The following is a 21,487-nucleotide window of genomic DNA, read 5'->3' as shown; positions in this document are numbered from 1 at the left end:
ATTTCCATCCCCAGTGTTTCCAAATCTGTTTTGCAGGTTCGCCTTATTTTCGTTAGTCATTAGTTGGCAGGTGTTGGAGGCTTCTCTGTGCTGCGTGTGTGTGTGTGCGTGTGCGTGTGTGTGTGTAGGAGGTGGGGGGAGAGACAGACAGACACACACTGGAGAGTCGCAGACAGGCCCACGTGTCTGTAGCCGCGACCTTGCAGGCGACAGATTGTATTTATTGTACATTTCAAACCTGAAAACGATTATGTGACGGCCGCAGCCACAAGTGTTTGGTGATGAGTGTGATCCAGTGGGGCCGGGGCTCCAATCTGGAGGGGACTGTCCCCCTCGGGGGCAAGGCAACCTGTAAATCTAGCAGAAGTGAACAAAAATTCCTGGGCCCCTGTGCTGCATCTTAGTGTCTGATTCGCAGGGAATCGGTACAGACTGTCGTTGTGTCGGCCAGAGAGTCATCCAAGAGCTTTTAAACACCTCAAGGGAACCTAGTTCCCATTTCATCCTTCTCTATTTTATTTCTGGAATACTAGCACCTTCTCCCCAAATGCTTGACATAGCAGGCAGGGTCGGCCTCTGTAGCCGGGAGCTGAGGGATCGAGTGTCAGGAAGGGTGACTGGGGAGAAACCAGTTTCCTTCTTACACTGTCTTGACTCCGGCGTTGGCACAGGCAGTTCAGGACACGCCGCCGCGGGAATCTCTGTCCCTCGGTCCCTGGCAGTCACAGTACACACCTACTTCAAACACGCGTGGTCTGTGAAACAGCTCCCAAGTGAACCCCGCTCCCAAGTGAACTCCGGAATACTAGTCTCTGCTACAAGCTTTTGTATGTTAAAAATACAAGATGGATTTTATTTCTTTTCCAAAAACGTTGTTTTCTTTGGCTAATCTCGACCCTTCGTTTGAAGTAACTGTTACCATCAGAGTATGAAAAATAAAAGGCCAACATGTCAGTGAGACAAAGATTTTGATTCACCCACCATTCCCTTCCCGCTGCACACAAGGATACAAGCCTCAAGAAGCCTTCTTTCAACGCACGTTCAACCTACGTGGAGCAGACAAATTAGGTGGACAAATCCTTCTTTCGAAGATTTGGTCAACTTGCAAATTCCAACAATATGCTACATCAAGGGGAAGCTACGAAGAGCAGTGCGCTCTTACCTTCAAATTTCCCAGGAGGGATTCAAGGCTAATCATCATCACTCTCTGTAGAACATAATACGGGATTTTGTTCCTACTTGATGGAGTAAATTCAAGCAGGTGGACTACTACCTCTGGGAACACAAATAGTAATGTCCACCTCTGCTCTAGGTATTTTTTCCTACTCACTATTTATAAAATACTCATTTGGGAAATTAAGTTGGATTTTATGTGTGCTACAAAATTAAACTGGCTATTTTCCATTTCTCACGGTCCTTCATCAGTTATGAAAGAAAGCCTTTCTGTAAAGGTGAAAGTTAAAACTACTCAGGACTCCTAAGACAAATTATTGAATAATAAAGCACGCTCCAAACAATGCCTGAGGTAGTATTTCTCTGAGGAACGTGTCTGTTGTTTCTGTCAGTTATTGCTGCATTTTAATAACAGCTACTGTTTGTGAAGGACACTTACTAATGTGCATTGAAATAACCTCAAATGATATGTCATCTTGATATATAGGAATAGCGGTGACAAATAAAATAGAAAAAAATGGCACTATTTTATTTGATGCATTTTTTTCTGTGAGGATTTTTGTTACACTCATTAAGAGTAGACATGTCTTCATCCATAGTTTTTAGCATGGCTAATTTAAATCCTTAATTCTTAAAACATATGGAAGAGGCCATCAGAATATTTTTATGATGCTTATTGCTGCCTTGATTTCTTTGCAATTGTAATAGTTTGTCATATAATCAGTATTTAGGACTTAAACACAATTGGGAAATACATGCAGTTTTTTAAGGAACAGGAGCAATTAAAAAAAGTTAACCCAAAGTTTTGAGTGTAGAGAGCCATTGTTCCAGAGAATACAAGGAGAATTTTGAGGTCCTAAGGGGGTATAATTGTCTTCTTCTGACAAGCACTTTGCTACTAGGCAACACTTTATCTTTCCTTTTGATTCCCTAATGATTAAATCATTAAGTATAAAGCAGTGACTGATTTCCAGACAGAACGTACAAATCTTTTGTTTTAAATAAATTCTCCGTGCCAGAAATACACACACACATACGTGTGGTACGCATATGTATAGGTATGCAATCCTGTATCACAAATGTCCTTGTATATTGGACTCTTGTCAGAACACCTGGATTTCATTCAGGCTTTATTTCAAATTAGTGGCATCGCTTTAGACAAAACACTTGGCCTTTTTAGTTTTCACTTTCTTTGTAAACTGAAATGTTGTGACTAGTAGATATGGAACTCCCTTTGAGGTCTGACTCTCTCTCTCTCTCTCTCTTTTTTTTTTTAAGATTTTATTTATTTATTCATGAGACACAGAGAAAGAGAGAGAGAGGCAGAGACACACACAGAGGGAGAAGCAGGCTCCATGCAGGGAGCCCGAGGTGGGATTCGATCCTGGGACTCCAGGATCAGGCCCTGGGCTGAAGGCAGCTCTAAACCGCTGAGCCCCCGGGCTGCCCGAGGTCTGACTCTCTAGGACTTTATGCCATTAACAAGCATGTGTTATAGATACATATGTAAAAAGAGAACCTGTTTGGATCTTCAGAAAATTTAAATGATCATAGAAATTGTTTCTCTCCATATTAGAAAAAAAAAGAAAAAAGAAATACTATGGATAGCTTTCCATTTTTACTGGCACATTCTTTTTGCTGCAGCTATAATAACTACATAATGATACTTGATTCATTCTCTAAAAAGTTGTGGATGTTTTACATATCAACAAATGATTCTTTGTTTCATTATATTATTTCAAAAATATCAGCACAAAATATGTAAAAGAAGACAATGTAGACTCCTTTGGGGACATACAGTTTCTTATTATTTATTTATTTATTTATTTATTTATTTATTTATTTATTTATTTTTGGACATACAGTTTCTATCATGTAAATCCATATATAGTTCATATATTATTCCCTTTTGTAAATCAACCCAAAAAATGGTGATGTTGATAAGTATCTGCCCAACATTACTTTTTAAAGCGAAATTTTCATTTCTTAGCTAAGTTTTAATGGTCAGTATTTTACATCTACTTATAAGTCTAAATATAGCTTTGCTATATTTAAGTGGAAATGGAAGAGAAATGGTTTATTTGTTTTTGATATGTTGGTTTGTTTTGAATAGTCTTTAAAAAGAATGTTTAGAGAACTGTTCAAAGCATAAGCCCAGAATCCAAAGTTGATGTGGTTAAGTGATGAAGTGAACGTTTCTTGAAACTGTATCTGTAACCATATTCCTACTCTTATCATACAGGTAATTCAGCTTTTAAAAGTATATTATTCAGCAGGTAGAAAAACTTCTAAGGCATTTTTCTGCTGGACATTATATGCATTTTTAAAGGCAGGAGGATGAATTTTTGAAGCTTATATTTAATAGGAAAGCAGAATTAACACATAAAGAAAATAAAAAAATAAGAAGACTCATCAAGAGAAGTACGTAATAAACACACATATGCATAAAATACGTGTAGCATTTACATATATGTAAGATACATGTTTCCACGGATTCCGTGCATGCATAGAAGCAGCAGTTATCCACCATAACTAAGGTGCCCAAGACAGTTTCAAATGTTTCGGATGAACACGTGGGCCTGATTTGTGATGTTCATAGTTTATGTAATCCTCCTTTATTCCTTGTTCTTCAATCCTTCCACAGAACTTTGCTCAACGTCTTGTTGCCACATCGAATCCAGGCTGCAAGTTTAAAGAGGTGAAAAAACGTCGTCACTGTCTTCCAGAGATCACAGTGTGGTTCTGTGCAAATACACAATTAATTGCATCTAGTGTACTCAATCCTGGGTTAGAAATAAATTTAAAGGGCTGCAGAAATATGAGTAAGGTACATTCAGCCTATGGGGGGGATGGAGAGGTATGAAAGAGGGCTTCCTAGTTGAGAGGCTACTTGAACTGAAGCTTGAGGAACTGGTGAGAGTTAAATCCCCAAATGATGGGCCTGAGTAAATAAGAAGAGGGGACACGGCATGAAGGTGAGAGAGGGTGTATCAGAGAGGTGCAAAGAGTTTGGTATGACTGAGTGTGTGGGAAGTGGTGGAGGATGATACGGAAAATATCGGTTAGAGGACACTGCACTTGAAGTGTCTGGAGAGCACCCAGACTATTTAAGCTGGGGGGGATATAACTGGACCATCGTGAAACCCACTGAGGCAGAAACCCATTCAGCAGAGAAATAAGTAGAGCTCGATCGCATGTAAGGGATGTTTAGGGGGTAGAGTCAACGGGAATGTGTGAGCGACTGAATTTGAGAGTGTGAGACAGAAACACAGGACAGCTCTTAGATTCCGGTTTGAGGGATGGGTATGATGACCAGACTGAGATTCCCGTTCACCAGCTGAGAAGCACATTTGTCCAGGAAGCCGAGAGAGACCTGTCCTTTAGGTGGAGATGTGGGGTTGGCAGCACACAAGCATGTATTTGATGACAGATGGCAGGATTATGCATTAAGGGTTTAAAAAAAAAAAAAAGGAAAAGATCAAGAATGAGATCTCTGGTAAATTTGGGTATTTCAAGTCAATCAGGGAAAAGACAGGACCACAAAAGGTGGTGACACACAAGCTTTCCAGGGGGTGGTCTTGGACGGGGGGAGGGGAAGGTCCTCCGAGCGAGTCGTCTTCCAAAGAACCATCCCGAAGGGCGATAGGACGGAGGCCTCTTGGGAAGAAGAGGAAAATGGAGAGGGGCTCACTTGCCCAGGTGACGTCACTCAGTAGCAAGGTGGGGAGGTGGTCCCCAGAGCTCCGAAGGGCAGCAGCGGCCTGATGTCGTTTATGGATACAGATTTTGTTCTATCCATGGTTCGTAGACGATGGGTGCAGTTTCTCGGATGGGCTCTCACTGGTTACAAACAGATTTCTTTGGATAACGTTTGAAGCAATTAGATGGGTGAGAATTTGGGTTTGGTGCTGTCTGGCTTTGGGCTACTAGTCCTAAGCTGCCGTGAAGAAGCAAACAGTATGGGGGCCCCCGTGGGCTAATAGGCAGGTGCCATCTCGGGCCCCCTACCTAGCAGGATCCTGGGGAGGAACACGTGTGAGAAGTAGGGGGAGACCTGGGAGAGGGAACAGGGGACCGTCCAGTGAGCAAGGAGAAAAGCCTGAAGTGTGGCGTTCATGCAATCAGGAGAAAGAAGATTCCAAGAGCGTAGGGTGGTCAAGAGAGGCACCTGCACCCTAAAGAATAAGTGTAATAATGTCTGAAGCCTTTCCACGGGCTTTGGTCACTGGTGGGATGGGCCGAGGTGGTTTCCGGCGGCCCATGCTGAGGAGGCAATTCCTGGAGGAGTTCCCAGGAAGGAGAAGGCAGCACAGAAGCTGGGGCATGGGCGAGGGGGTTACCATGAAGGAGTGAGCAATTTTATTTGTGTTTTCATTTTAGTGTTGCACCAAGAAAGCGGCACAGTTGACTAAACAGGTGTTGCAGTTGTGTTATTGTGTAACAGCCCCCACAAATTTAGTGGAATAAAACGACAACTCACACATGGATTTTCTGCTCCTGGATTGAGGGGGTGAGCACAACGGGGGTGGCTTGTCTCTGTCACACGACATTTGGGATGTCGGCCGGGAAACCCCAGTGGGCTAGGCTGACTCAAGGCCTGGGGCCCAAAAGCTGGGGCAGAGGAGTTGCTGGTGAAGTGAGGCCTGTGGGAGGGAGGTTGCTGCTGACTTCAGAAGCAAGGAGGAGCCTATGGAAATTGAGGATATGAGGTAGGAGACTAGGGGAGAAGGAGGACAACTGGAAATATCTTCTAAAAGGAGAGAGATCGGAAGTCCACTCAAGCTCAAGAACTTCAGCTAAGGTTTTGAATTTGTAGTTTCAACGATCCGCGCAGTTATCCTTACCTTTATGCTGCGTTAGTAGAGGGGGTAGCCAAGCAGTGTCCTGGGTTCAGAAGAGTCCGATTACTGGCCCATCCTTGGATACTTACCCTCTTTCTGGATTTATATGTATCCAGAGAAAGAAAAGCAATGGCTAGACTTTAAACAAAGGAACAAAGCAAGGCTGCTTACCTGAGCAGACAGCGGCCTGGAGTCCCTGATTCCACCTTTGTGCCAGCTGCTGCTGCTGCTGTTCACGTGGACCCAAGGAGTCTATTTTCTTCTTCTTCTTCTTCTTCTTCTTCTTCTTCTTCTTCTTCTTCTTCTTCTTCTTCTTCTTCTTCTTCTTCTTCTTCTTTTTCTTCTTCTTCTTCCTTCTTCTTCTTCTTCTTCTTCTTCTTCTTCTTCTTCTTCTTCTTCTCCTTCTCCTTCTTCTCCTTCTCCTTCTCCTCCTTTTCCTTCTCCTTCTCCTTCTCCTTCTCCTTCTCCTTCTCCTTCTCCTTCTCCTTCTCCTTCTCCTTCTCCTTCTCCTTCTTCTCCTTCTCCTTCTTCTCCTTCTCCTTCTTCTTCTTCTTCTTCTTCTCCTTTGGGAAAAACTGAGCTGTCTCAGGGATGTGAACTGGCTTTTACATTTTGGAGCCAAGTGTGGCCTCCTGATGTTGGCTGTGTCGTGAAAGGATCTCCTATTAAGCCTGAGATCTGGGAGTAGGGTGGTGTGAAGGTGGAAGCGGGGCAAGAACTGTGAGAGATCTTTGTCATGGATGATTGGATGATGGGAGGTCGGAGGAGGCATTCAGACTTGCCCTGCTCACCAGCTGTTCCTACTCCACAACTTTGAAAGGAGATGTGAAGGGAATGGTACTAGTTATAATCAAAAGCAGTAATAGGAACAATGGCAAAGCTCTGCTCATTATCCCAGGTAACAAATACATAATGTGACACTTTGTAAAATAACGTTACATTTTTGTTGAATGTCTATAGGGTGTCTGACCAGGTGAGGTCTGCAGGAAAATGTTTGGGTATTTACTAAATAATTTTAGGGCCCTAGTCCTCTAGAGTCTGATTCTGACAGTTTTAAAACAAACGCTCTAGATTTGTAGTCTATGTGACGGAATGAGAACTTCCCTGAAGTGCATTCCCATATTCCCATGTCAAACCAAGAACAAATCCATATATGTGACTTAGCTTCTCTACACAAAAGCTAATTAGATTGTTTATCTACATTCTTGTATCCTGACATTTTTAACTAAATTAATTGTAAGCTATTCCTGCGAGTTAATTCTCAAAAGGACACCTGGATTACGTGACTGTGTTGACCATTTGATTGTACTAACCGATTTAGTCAAAACTCTTTGCTTCCTGTATTTCATTGGTTCTAAAGTGGGGATTTTAAGGAGCTATTTTGGTACTCTAACTTTGAGATTCAGTTACAATGGATTGTGCGTCATTGCTTTACTGGAAGCACTTTCTTTCTTCCTCAGGGGTCCCTGAAATAATATTGCAGTCTATATTCTGTGACATCATGGGTTCAAATAAATGCAATAATAAGTTACAGAAAGAAGGAAAAACTGACACCTAATTAATGCATAGAATAGGAACTGATTCACCAAGGTGGCTCCTAGGAACTTCAACCCCGATGCGGTTTTCTCCTACGGTATCATCCACTAGCTAGTTTTCACATGACAGGTTAACACCTGTCAAGGTTTTCTGAGTCATAATTTATGACAACTCTCCTATATCAAGGCCTATTAGCATTTTAGAATCATTAACTTTAGCAGCAGAAATGCATCAAGTGACCAGTAGTTACAATGGATAAACTCCGTGAGCAAGTTTAGTGACACACTTTCATCTCTATAGTCATCGAATCATGCAATTTGAAGGTTCAGCCCATTTTTTTAGATGATAAAACTAAGGTTTATAGGGATTTAATGAATAGGGCCTATTCTGTTTAAATGACAGAACAAAAGACTTGCCCAAGAGAACGGGAGAACAGATCATTGATTTAATTCTGCTGGTCATGGTTTCTAGGTCAGAGGGCTCCGAAATTTCAGGAGAAAATACACCCAGTGAAAAAGTTCTCTCTCCGTCCCTGGCAAAGGTGAGATTTATCTAGTTTGAAACCCCAGAAAGAAAGTATGCAACTGGCTGCTCTCTTAAGACTAGAAAAAGAAGTTTTCTTTATTTCACACGTATATTCTCTTTAGTACATCTTTTGAGGAATTCAAATTACTCTTCAGCGTATGTTTTCTGAGAAACTCAGATTACTCTATGTCAAGCCTTCCATAAAATTACATTATTAGAGGAATTTATGTTGTATTTGGTTATTGTACTATGCTGCATTTTTTTTAATTTCACACTTTATAAAAATTTATTTTATTTTACAGTTTGAGAGAGTCCTTAATAGATGATATATGCCTAGAGAATTATACAATTTGCTGCGGTTGTTGAGCATATCAAAACTTCTTTTTGTACGATAATTTTTTTTTTAAAGATTTCATTTATTTATTCATGAGAGATACAGAGAGAGGCAGAGGGAGAAGCAGGCTCCTAGCAGGGAGTCCGATGTGGGACTCGATCCCGGGACCCTGGGGGGCAGGACCTGAGCCGAAGGCAGACGCTCAACCGCTGAGCCACCCAGGTGTCTCAGGACCCAAAACTTGACAGAAAAGTCTTTAAGACCAATGATCTTTCAAAGATTGGTATTTGATGTTAGTATTTCAAGAATATAGCTTTATAAACTTGCCTTATGGTGGAAACTTCCTAACAATTCAGTTAATAAAATGATGAAATACACTGGCCACAGTAGTTAGGCATTATTATAGGCAAGCCTTAATTCAGCATTCTTGGGAAAGACAGAAAGGAAAATGCCTAATGAGTCCAGATTCTATTTTCGACTCCAAAATATTTGCTGACATAGGAAAAAAGCTTACCTAAAAATGTATTCTTCATAGAAAATCAGATTATTTCATTTGTGATTCTCACTGCAGATGGAAAATAGCCTATTTGAGGTCAGAACCTTGTGGGTAGGGCAGCCCCGGTGGTTTAGGGGTTTGGGGCCGCCTTCGGCCCAGGGTGTGATCCTGGAGACCTGGGATTGAGGCCCACGTCCGGCTCCCTGCGTGGAGCCTGCTTCTCCCTCTGCCTCTCTCTCTCTCTGGGTCTCTCCCGAATAAATAAATAAAATATTTAAAAGAAAAAAAAATAAGAAAAAGCTTACTTTTCAGAATGTGACTTGAGGGAATGGAGTAAACAGAAGGCGACCAGAAACCTCAAGAGTCATTACTCTTTACAAGAATTGAAATTGCTGGGGCACCTGGGCTGCTCAGCGGTGGAGCAACTGCCTCTGGCTCAGGTGGTGACCCCGGGGTCCCGGGATCCAGTCCTGCCACCGGGCTCCCTGCACGGAGCCTGCTTCTCCCTCTGCCTGTCTCTGTGCCTCTTGTGAACAAATAAAAAATAAAATCGCAAAAATAATAAAATAAAATAAAATAATAAAATATTCGAAATCCCTAAATCATAAAAGATTCGAAATCCCTAAATCATATTTTCAGTTTCAGTTAAAAAAAAAAAAAAAGAAAGAAAGAAGAAGGAAAGAGAAGAATTAAAAAAAAAAATACAGATGCCATTTTACTCTGTTTCACCAGTAGTGGGGTTCTGAGCAGCGTGTGCCCCCATTCCGGGAGTTCACTCATGACAAGGGATATTTTAATTCTGGATCCTACCCCTTTTCCAATTGTATAAACAAATATGTCTAATAACAAATATTTTAGAAAGATTTCCTGGGTGGGGGGGCACAACCCCAGATGTTCACATCACCAGGTATAAGCCGGCTATGACTGATACTGAACTTTAAACAGTGTCTATTTTGCCTAACAGAGAAAGCGCACCGTGGACGGCGTGAGCCGGGCGCCGCGCTCTCCGTGGGGTCCTGCGGCTCCTCCCGGGCCCGGTGCCGAGGGGGCGCTTGCGGCTTCCCCGCCGCCTCCCCGCCTGGGGCAGGGGCGCGACCTGGGTTCCCGAGTGGGGAGGCCGCGGGTCTGGCAGGTGCCCCCGGGCTCGGGGCCCCGGACCTGCTACTTTTTTTTTTTTTTTTCCTTTTTTTCTTTTTTTTTCTGTTTTGGGTAAGGCCGTCCCCCGATCGCTTTTAAAACGAGGGACGGACCGGGAAGGTCGCGGGGCGGGCGTGGGCCGCGAGGGGGCGCTGGGCCGCGGGGCGCGGGGGCGGCGGGCGCGGGGCCGGGGCGGGGGCCGGGGCGGGGGCGGGGGCCGGGGCCGGGGGCGGGGGCCGGGGCCGGGGCGCCGTCACGTGGCCGCGCGGGGCGGAGTCGGGCCGCGGGGGCGTCTCCTGCCCGCGGGCTGCTCTGCGGGGCGGGGCGGGAGCGGGAGCGGGAGCGGGAGCCGCGGTGCCTGCGCGCTCGCGGGGTCGCCGTCCTGCGGCTCGGGGCGCGGGCCCGGCGGGAGCCCCCGGAGGTGAGTTCCGGGCACCCTCGGGGGGACGCGGGAGGAAGCGCCCAGGGCCGGCGAGAGCGGGGACGGGGACCCCGAAACGTGCGCGCGCCCCGCGGTGGCCCGGGTCCGCCCCGCAGCGGGGCTCGGGGTGCAGGCGGCTGGCGGGGTGCTGCGGGCGCTCCGGGGCGCTCCGGGCGACCTGCCCCCGCGGTCTCGGCGTCCTCCCGGCCCGCAGGCGACCCGTCCCCTCGTCGGCTCTCCGGCCGGCCCTGCCCGCGCTTCTCCCGGCGCTTCTCTGGAGCGGGGTGCAAGGGGGGTGCGCGGAGGGTGCCCGGAGGGTGCGCTGGGGTGTGCGCTGGGGGTGCCCGGAGGGTGCGCTGGGGGGCGCTCGGAGGGTGCGCTGGGGTGCGCTGGGGGGTGCTCGGAGGGTGCGCGGGGTGTGCGCGGAGGGTGCCCGGAGGGTGCGCTGGGGTGTGCGCTGGGGATGCCCGGAGGGTGCGCTCGGGGGGCGCTCGGAGGGTGCGCTCGGAGGGTGCGCTGGGGGGTGCTCGGAGGGTGCGCGGGGTGTGCGCTGGGGGTGCCCGGAGGGTGCGCTGGGGGGCGCTCGGAGGGTGCGCTGGGGTGCGCTGGGGGGTGTTCGGAGGGTGCGCGGGGTGTGCGCGGGGTGTGCGCTGGGGGTGCCCGGAGGGTGCGCTGGGGGGCGCTGGGGGGCGCTCAGAGGGTGCGCTGGGGTGCGCTGGGGGGTGCTCGGAGGGTGCGCGGGGTGTGCGCTGGGGGTACCCGGAGGGTGCGCTGGGGGGTGCTTGGAGGGTGCTCGGGGACTGCGCTGGGGGGTGCTCGGAGGATGAGCGGAGGGTGCGCTGGGGGGTGCTTGGAGGGTGCTCGGGGGCTGCGTTGGGGGGTGCCCGGAGGGTGCGCTGGGGGCACGCGGGAGAGTGCGCGGAGGGTGCTCAGGGAGGTGCGCGAAGGTGCGCTGGGGCTGCTCTGGGGTTGCCGGGAGAATGCGCTGAGGGTGCGCGGAGGGTGCGCTCGGAGTGCGTGGAGGGTGCGCGGAGGGCTGCCCGGAGAATGCGCTGTGGGTGCGCGGAGGGTGCGCGGGGTTGCGCGGAGGCACCGGTCGTCCGGACGGTGCAGGGGGGCGTCCCCCGGGCCCCCTGGATCCTCCGCGCCCGCCGCCCGCGCCGCACCTGCCCCGCGGGGAGCCGACGGAGGCGAGGGGCGGGCTTGCCCCGGGGGGGGGGGGCGCGGAGCCGAGCGCAGGCTCCCCCCGCCCCGTGGTCCCCGCGCCTGGCGCCTGGGCCGAGCGCAGGCTCCCCCCGCCCTGGGCCCCGAGCCTCGGTGGGTCCCGGGTCCTGCGCTCGCAGCCGGGCGGCGATGGGAGCCGGCGGGCGGGGCTCGGGCGGGCGGCGGTGCCCCGCGGCCCCAGGGCGCCCCGGGGGGAGAAGGTTCTAGGGCCTCAGGCGGGTCCGGGGGACTGACTGGAGCTTGGGCCCCGCTCGCCGTCCCGGGGCTCGGAGGATTCTTGGGCAGCCCGGTCCCCGCGGGCGCAGGTGTTCCTTGACAGATGGGCGCGAAGGGGGGGGGGGCGGGGAGGGGGAGAGTCGGGCGGTTCCGCCGGCGCCCAGCAGCGAGCAGGCGGGCAGGTAAGCGGGCAGAGGGGATTTTCACGGAGCCGCCCCACTGGGTTCTTTGGGGCGAGCAGGACGGAGCGGAAAGCCCGGGAGGGCTCGGGGAGGCGCGGGGGCCGTGCGGTGACCGCCTGCAGGTGGCGGCGCTCGGCCCGGCCCGCGAGCAGGTGCACCGGCCGCGGACTGAGCGGAGCGCGTCCCCGCTGGAAGCCCCCGCGCCCAGAGCAGCAGGCGGCGGAAGGCGGGCGACCCCGCTGGACAGACAGATCCCCTCGGAAGGCGGCCGGCGGGCTCGCTCGCGGGTGATGTATGCAGCGTCTCCACCGGTCTCTCATGGCCCAGGGCAGCTATATGGAGATTCACTGAGATTTAACGGCCTTTAATTTTTGCAATGTCTGCGGTTGCATATCTGGTTTTAAATATTGGGATAGTGGGTGTCAAATCACCTTTTTTTTTTGCAAAGATATATGCGAATTCTTTCTCGGTGATGTTTTCGGACAGTGATTCTTTTTCCAAGTAATCCTCAGGTGGGCTGAAAATGCGCATTTTTTTTCTCCAATGCAGAACTGTTTTACCCAACTGGAATGACTACCAAACATGCACTTAGAAAAGGAAGCTTTGCAAGCATTTAAAGAAAAAAAAAAGTAGTTTACATTTTCAGTGTAGCTGCTAAATCAATGTCTGCTTAGAGAGACATTCCTGTCCATCAGATATTTTTTCAGAGGTATCAGAGTTTCATTTCGGTTTTCAGTAAAACCATCTGCAAGGAGCTGCCTTTGTAGCCCACACGTTGTAGATGAATTTTGTCAAGATAAGTCAATGGATGTAAATTTTCTATTTTTCTTCCTTTCCACTATAAACACCTCAGTCTGTGTCTCCATTATCTCTAATCTGGATTATTGTATTTGCCTTTTAATGAATCTCCCTACTTCTTCTCTTTCCTACCTTAAGTCTGTTGAAAACAGCAGCTAGAGTAACAATTTAAAACAAGCCATATGGAGGCGCACGGGCAGGTCAGTCTGCCTTTGGCTCAGGTCATAATCCCAGGGTCCTAGGATCGAGTCCCACATTGGGCTGTCTGCTCGGCATGCGGGCTGCTTCTTCCTCTCTCTGTCTCTGAAATAAATAAAACAACCCATACAACTTCATGCCTCTACCAAAGACTCTCCGGTGGTTCCTCGTCTTTCCTAGAAAAAAGTCAAACTGTCCCAGGGAGTAAGGCTTTACATAATCTGTTCCTCTTCTGCTTACCCTTTGTAATTAATTTTCTACTAGGCTGTCTCTTATTTATTCCACTTATCGTTGCTGTTTAGTACGCCAGGTACACTCAAGCCTCAGGGATTCACCTTTGTTCTTTCCACTTGGGATGCGGTCCCTGACGTATCTACACGGCTTCCTCACTCACCACTTTCAGGTCTCAGCTCATACGCCACCTCTTCCAGCAAGCAGGGGCCTTTCCTACCACCCAGTAATAAAGGGCAGCTCCCAACAACCCCAGAACCCCTCTTTGCCTTATTTTTTCTGTCTGATACTTATCATCTGGCATATGATCCCTTTTATCAGTTTATATTTTCTTGGCTTTTGGTCCACAAGACCAGTAAATCAATGAGAAGGTCACTGTTGTCCCCAATAAAACTATGCCCGACACAAAATAAGTGTTCAGTAAGTATTTCTCAGATGAATGAACTTTCTTTCAGAAACAATTCCTTTGGGATCCCTGGGTGGCACAGCGGTTTGGCGCCTGCCTTTGGCCCAGGGTGCGATCCTGGAGACCCGGGATCGAATCCCACATCAGGCTCCCGGTGCATGGAGCCTGCTTCTCCCTCTGCCTATGTCTCTGCCTCTCTCTCTCTCTCTCTCTGTGACTATCATAAATGAATAAGAAATTAAAAAAAAAAAACAGAAACAATTCCTTTTTTTAAACATAAAAATGGAACATTTTCCCCTATCTACCCGACCTCATAAAATGATTATTGTAGTTAGCATCCATCTTGCGCGTAAAAGGACTATGACAGAGTTCAGAATTAATTCACACAAGAACCTGCTATTCCAGCCATGCGCCTGCTATGTCAGTCAACACATTTTGGTTCTAAATCTAGTATTTGCAAGGTGCTATGAGGTATATGCACTACTTATCTTAAAGAGCTTATGTTTAATTGGGAGGAGCCAGGTAAGGATTTAAGGGCACCAAATGGTAGAATGGGTAGGATTTGGATTGGTGGTGAGACAGAAACACCCAGCAAGGGCAAGGGCAGGGACAAAGATGAGTGCAAGAGGCTACAACAGGCTGGGAGGCGCTTGGTGGGCTGGGGAACAGAGCACTCACAATGGGGCTGTTGGAGCAGGGAGCGAAAGGCAAAGGGCAGGAAAATGTAGAGGTCTTCAAGGGTCAGGCTGAGGATTGCACTCCTGTGTCTTATTCCAGAATACTTCCTCATCTGGTGGTGTGTAGTGACAGGGAGCCGTGAGAAGTCAGAGGACAGAGAGGATGCATTTGCCTATTATGCTAGTTTTACTTTAAAAAATGAAGAGAAACTCACAATTAACCAGTAAGTCATGTTGAATATCTTGACAGCAACGCGAGTGGGAAGTATGGTGCAAAGATTTTCTTGAATTCTTCAGTGAGGAATTTGCAAAGAAATGTTCGATTATCGCTGACTTCTTCAAGGTTTGTTCTCAGACCCTAAGAGCCAGAGATTATTCTCTCTGCCTTTGGCATCCTTGAGAGAAAAAAGGGTGACGGCTGCATGAGTTCAGGAGCCATTATGTGTTACTGGTGGTTGCACAGAGGTGGAGAGAGCCATACTTCTAAAAACATTTACACTTGAAATCATCCTTAGTGTTAACTCTTCCATTCTTACTAAATGCTAGAAACCTTTGTTTTTATTCTTCAGCTTTATAAAGCCAAGTTGTGGTTTTATAATAAGAAACATCTCATATTCTAGAAAGCAAAAGCACTCAAGGAAAGGTTCATTGGAGGGTGTCGCTTAAAAGGCAAATGTTCATTAAATTTCTTTTCTCCTTTGAAATGGAAGTAAATCTGCATGATTTTCTTTATTCTCACATAAAAAAAGACGTAAGTGCAATTCCCTTTCTTAACACAGGCACAGTGGCCTGTTAATTAACATAAGAAATCCCAAATCTCATATGTTTATTTAGCAATCTCAAGGAAATCAGATTTTTTAAAAAGGAGCTTTTAATCTCTAAAAAACCCACTGTCTGCACTTTCTCTTGCTGGTAAGAAAAGAGTCTTTGTAACGCAAAATGCTGTGAAAGATCAAAATTACCACTAAAATGTAGGTCCCTGCACTGAATCAGTATTAAAGTCGAGTGGGGAGGCAGGTTATTTATATGCATAAAGCCTTAGAAAGCCTTTGAAAGCTTCTGACATATTAATAAATTCTAGAATCTTAAAACTAGAAAGAACCTCAGAGTTAGAGCCTGTTAAATCTCCTACACAATGCAAGAGCTCCCCAAAAGTCTTTTTATGTAGTAGCTGCAAACTTTGATGTCTGGAGCCCTCCGTAGTTTTTTGCAGGCACTTGATTTCATTTGATTAAACTTGTGTTCCTCATAATTGGAAATTGGTTTTGTTTTGTTTTGAGCATGCACTGTAGTGTACTTGCCTTGGTCGTATTTCTAACTTGTACAGTTAGATTTCGTATCCTAAGCCCAGGTCCTTACAGCACATGCTCTCCATTCAGACATGAGAAGACGGTCCCTACCCTTCCTAGTCTTTTCTGGATTAAACGTCTTCTGTGCTTCCCACAGTCCTTCATACGACAGAGGTTTGATGTTTGACTCTACTGATCATCGCCTTTTGCGTGACCTCATGCTAAATAACGCCTGCCTTAAAGAGCAGTTGGGTGTATGGTGGAGCTGTTAGTACGACTTAGTGAATTATTTCATGTCTATAGTAAGAGGAAGAATTCGGGAAACTTCTGTTGTTTTTCTTTGTTTCCTATCTTATGTGTTAATCTGTGCACTAAAATTTTTGTGACCCACTCATCTTTTTCCAATGTTTAGGAATCTGTTGATGTGTTTATTTGATTTTTTTTTCATTTAGTTAGTTTCCTTAATTTTGGTTTATATAAGACTTGGGACATGAGATTTATGCACACCTGACTGATTTACAGGCTACTACATTTTGCTGAATCAAAATGTAGTAATTGCAAGTCGAATTAAAAATATTAGGAGAGGTTTTTTGTTTTTTTGTTTTTTTTTTCAAAATGTTTACACTGTCTCTGCTCTTCTAAAAAGATGTTTATGCAGATTACATTTTGTTTCTTTATTTCGGTGTCTTCACTTAAAACAGTACTATGCGTCAGAATTCATTTGGACTGCCCTCGGTAAAATTAGTAATGCCACTGGTCATTTTCTCTTTTCAGATTGTTCAGTTCAAGGGAATGAAGAATTCGGAATAATTTTGATAAGTGGATTGCAATACGGAGAATAAGCTGAACATTTGATCTGCTTTGAAGAATCGTATTTCCCCTTTGTCTAGAGTAATCCGTAACAACCAAACCAATCAAAATGAATTCAACATCATTTTCCCAGGTTGAAAACCATTCAATCTTCTGTAATTTTTCAGAGAATTCCCAGTTTTTGGCTTTTGAAAGTGATGATTGTCACCTGCCCTTGGCCATGATATTTACATTAGCTCTTGCTTACGGAGCTGTAATAATTCTTGGGGTCACTGGAAACCTGGCCTTGATCATGATCATCTTGAAACAAAAGGAGATGAGAAATGTTACCAATATCCTGATTGTGAACCTTTCCTTCTCAGACTTGCTTGTTGCCATCATGTGTCTTCCCTTCACATTTGTCTACACCTTAATGGACCACTGGGTTTTTGGTGAGGCGATGTGCAAATTGAATCCTTTTGTGCAATGTGTTTCAATCACCGTGTCCATTTTCTCTCTGGTTCTCATTGCTGTGGAGCGCCATCAGCTGATCATCAACCCACGAGGGTGGAGACCAAATAACAGACATGCTTACGTAGGTATTGCGGTCATTTGGGTCCTTGCTGTGGTTTCGTCTCTACCTTTCCTCATCTATCAAGTATTGACCGATGAGCCGTTCCAGAATGTAACACTTGACGCGTTCAAGGACAAATACGTGTGCTTTGATAAATTTCCATCGGACTCCCATAGGTTGTCCTATACAACTCTCCTCTTGATGCTGCAGTATTTTGGCCCACTCTGTTTTATATTTATTTGCTACTTCAAGGTAAGAAAACGTTTCCCCCTACCGTTTCCATTTTAACCTTCTTTCCACAGAATCCCGTATTAAATTAGTGGTTCTGTTTGAACTTTTTTTCCCCCCTCTCTGTAGATATATATACGCTTGAAAAGGAGAAACAACATGATGGACAAGATGAGAGACAATAAGTACAGGTCCAGTGAAACCAAAAGAATCAACATCATGCTGTTGTCCATCGTGGTAGCGTTCGCCGTGTGCTGGTTGCCTCTCACCATCTTCAACACTGTGTTTGACTGGAATCATCAGATCATTGCCACGTGCAACCATAACCTGTTATTCCTGCTGTGCCACCTTACGGCCATGATATCCACTTGTGTCAACCCCATATTTTACGGATTTCTGAACAAAAATTTCCAGAGAGACTTGCAGTTCTTCTTTAACTTTTGTGATTTCCGGTCTCGGGATGATGACTATGAGACGATAGCCATGTCTACCATGCACACAGATGTTTCTAAGACTTCTTTGAAACAAGCAAGCCCAGTCGCATTTAAGAAAATCAACAATGATGACAATGAAAAAATCTGAAACTTCTGTAGCATATGGTCCCAGAGGACAGCTGTCTAAAAACAAGCACAACTTACAACATACTTTCATTACCTGCTCCCCCAAGGAATGAGGTTGTAATCATTTAAGAGACCAAGATTCGCTTGTCATGCTTTCTGCTGCTTTTATTGTAGCTGTCGTAATTACGCTGGGACAAAAATGTACGGGCTTTGGAATCTTCTGGCAGGAGTTTCGACCAGAGGTCCTTGAAGTGCTTTTTTGTAAACATCTGCATATACTACACTTTTATATTCTACTCGTTGGAATGACATTTCTTTAAAATATTACTGTTGACTGACTTTAGAGGCATTACGTCTGATACTCATTAGATCGGGCATCCTGATTTGATTGCATTAGATGGTCACTAGATTGGGCAATCCTGATGTGATGACACACATCATTTCAGGCTGTTACAAAGGTGACAGCATGCAAAAGCAGCATGCAAGATGTGCAGCTCAGCCCATGTCTTGCATACCCACAGTCCAAAGTCATTGAGGAGTGGTTTGCATTTTTTTCTTTTAAATTTAAAACCAGACTTAATTTGCTCCTGATTATCACTTAAGATAAAAATGCATAAAAAATACTTCTCAGCTGTGAATATCATGGGGAATTGGGCCACCCACAAGAATTAAGTGGGAAAGCAGTTCTCTAATTTCAAAACTATTTTGGTACCTGACAACCAAAGGATTTCAGAGTAATTAATTTAACAAGCAAATTAGTATCGCAGCAAATAGTTGAATTATATTCGTCTGAATCGGCAAGAGGTTTTCCATTCTTCACAGACTATTCAGTGTTTGTCGAGCTTTCTAGCGTAAATATATATGTGACTCAACAAGCGTTTCCAGCTTACAGTATACAAATACACAAAGTGTATTTTCCATACATCAGTGCCTACATAGTAACTCATTCTTAACTTTTTCAATGTCCGTTCCTCAGAGAAGGACACCAAAGTATACTGCTAAAAGAATGTTCACCCTGGCTAGCAGGAATAAATACCTGAAAACTGAGAACACTTCATATAGCCCATATTAACTTGTATAAACCGTGTGCCTTGTGGAGTCTTACGAATAATGTACTTAATAGAGTATGCAGTGGTTGTGTCATGTTAATATACTTACTTTCCTGCATTCTGTAATTGTGATTGAGCCTCAGAATCATTTGGAGCAAAGATATGTTAAAAAACAACATATAACTTTGGTGTATTATAGAAGTATTAAATGTGTTTGATTTTAGAAGGGCAGACATTTTCTTTATTAAAATGGTTTTTGCTTTTTCTGAGTAGTCTCTTCTATGTCCTTCTAGTCTTTCTTCAGTTTCTCTTTTTTCTTTTTCTTTTTATTTATTTATGATAGTCACAGAGAGAGAGAGAGAGAGGCAGAGACACAGGCAGAGGGAGAAGCAGGCTCCATGCACCGGGAGCCCGACGTGGGATTCGATCCCGGGTCTCCAGGATTGCGCCCTGGGCCAAAGGCAGGCGCCAAACCACTGCGCCACCCAGGGATCCCTCTTTCTTTTTCTTTTGGCTCATAGTCTCCCTCCCATGATGTTCCCACAGCATCCTATTTCTGCTTATTAATGAAACATTTTCTACCCTGTGGTCTTCCTCCTCCGCTTCTTGAAGCTTCTTGAAGGCAATGGCTACTTTACATGACTCCATCCCCAGTGAATTTAACACAGTGCCAGATACTTTGAAGTTTTTTTTTAAATATTCCTTAAACAAACAAATGAATAAACAATAAATTTCCTTCCTTCTCATTTATGATCATACAGACTTTACAACTTGAAATTTTGAGGGGCTCCTCCTTCTAAGTTCATATTTACCAAGGAGATGTTTGCCCTCTTATTATGTTATTTTCCTTTCTAAGCTAGGCAAAAATGATATTTTAGATTTCAGAGACTTGCATGTATAGTCCTGTAACTCAAACAAATATTAAACTTTTTACATTGTGAGTGTTTGTATGCATCCAGATTCCACCTAACAATGACTTTAAGTTAACTGAACAAAGAAAAAAATTCTAAGACCAACTTTTAACGTACATTGGAAAATCTCATCATCTTTCCTTACCAAAATCTGGAATTTTAAACACTTTTCTGCTTCAGGGGACTAATGGGAAATCTTGTCTTTCTCCACTTAGGTGCTATGGAAACAAATTGCTACTTGAGAACAGCCTTAACACGTAGGTGCTTCTTTGTCAGCACATTCGTTGAGATAGCCATTTCTAAGATTCTCGTTCAGCTATGTAGGCTGCTGATTCCTCATCTTTACATAAATAATGAACTGAATATAAAATCCTTTTTTTATCCATAAATGTTGATGAACTACTAGTAAAATCTGAATCAACAACAGATCCAGAGTGACTCAAGAAGAAATAAACATGCACGACAATAGCAACTACAGAACCACTGGGTTTTCTTAAACCCAAGAACAAATGAATCCATCAACTGTCTTAATACTAGAGCATAATTACAGTGTAGCTTATATGAATTTAGAGTAAAATGATAGTAGCTAGAAGTTTTAAACACTTAGCATGTGCCAAGTAGTATGTCAAATATTTAAGTAGCTGTGAAGATGCATGACTAAGGAGACCACTTCCCCTAAGAGGAACGTGAAGCTCAAAGTTGTAAAATTTGAGCCTCACGCTGCATCACAGGTGGAGCAAGAATCCAACCAAGGTCTGTCCGGGGCTATTAAACCAAGCAATGAGCTGAACCTATGATAGAGCTTTAGAAATAATTTGTTTTTCTCTCTTTACAAGTTAAATTATTAGGGCATAATATTACTATTCACCTTCTTTCTGATTTTGGCTGTAGAAAGGAATGAAGTGAGGAAAAGTTGAGAGAAAATGGCCATTAGGATTATATGTGTCTCTAATTCCCTTGTGAATTAGAGAATTCTACTTAAAAATTGAATCTGATTACTCATATTAGTTTTGTTCCTTTACTGTTAGCTGCATATTCTCACCCCTTTTCTATTCCACAAAATGTTACCTTTTCCAGAATGTCATAAGGAAGCATACCCGGTTTGATGCACTTTAATTTCTTGTGCTTCGCAAACATGGTGGTTTTTGTTTTGTTTTGTTTTTTTGCAAATTGAAGTTTTGTGGCAACCTTCCGTTGAGCAAGTCTGTTGGTGCCATTTTTCCAACAGCATTTGCTCACTTCATGTCTCTGTGTTGCATCTGGGTAATTCTCACAATATTTCATACTTTGTCATTCTCATTATATCTATGCAGTGTTCTGGCTTCTTCCAGTGAAAGCTGTCGTATTAATGCTCATACGGATTCACTGGATATGCACAAAATAAGTCCCAGAGACAAAGTTACTGATCTACAGACTTGTATTGATGTCAGGCTTTGCATTTACCTCTTACATACTTAAGGGAGAGAGAGAGAAAGATTTTTTTATTAAATTGCCTCGTGGGAATGTTGCATTAAAATATGTGTCTGACTCAAGGTCTGATACCAGATGTTCTTATTTCTACATTAGCTCGTGATATTACAAATGAGTAAATTGATGCCCACAGGAATCAAACCTAGATTTCTGTGATTGCAAAATCCATGGATTGTTCTTATTCACCTCTACACAAGCAAACATTTAAAGTTTACTTGTTTT

At 44.9% G+C, this 21,487-nt stretch overlaps 1 protein-coding gene across 7 annotated transcripts; it reads left to right on the top strand.

The window, feature by feature from the left end:
• Positions 1-10,347: 10,347 nt before the first annotated feature.
• On the top strand, positions 10,348-19,150 carry NPY1R (neuropeptide Y receptor Y1). Of its 7 annotated transcripts, none has more exons than XM_077846545.1 (3): positions 10,348-10,463; positions 16,459-17,299; positions 17,405-19,150. In XM_077846545.1, the coding sequence occupies exons 2-3, from the start codon at positions 16,604-16,606 to the stop codon at positions 17,855-17,857; spliced, it is 1,149 nt and encodes a 382-aa protein (XP_077702671.1). In that variant the 5' UTR covers positions 10,348-10,463; positions 16,459-16,603; the 3' UTR covers positions 17,858-19,150. The 7 variants fall into 7 exon arrangements, with proteins under 7 accessions (XP_077702671.1, XP_077702677.1, XP_077702673.1 ...); XM_077846551.1 differs by lacking the exon at positions 10,348-10,463 and adding an exon at positions 11,758-11,780; XM_077846547.1 differs by lacking the exon at positions 10,348-10,463 and adding an exon at positions 11,839-12,085.
• Positions 19,151-21,487: the final 2,337 nt, after the last annotated feature.

Source organism: Canis aureus, chromosome 13 (genome assembly GCF_053574225.1).
Source record: "Canis aureus isolate CA01 chromosome 13, VMU_Caureus_v.1.0, whole genome shotgun sequence".
Classification (NCBI taxonomy): Eukaryota; Metazoa; Chordata; class Mammalia; order Carnivora; family Canidae; genus Canis; species Canis aureus.
Note: the sequence above shows the minus strand (reverse complement) of the source record. Positions and strands in the feature narration are given on the sequence as shown.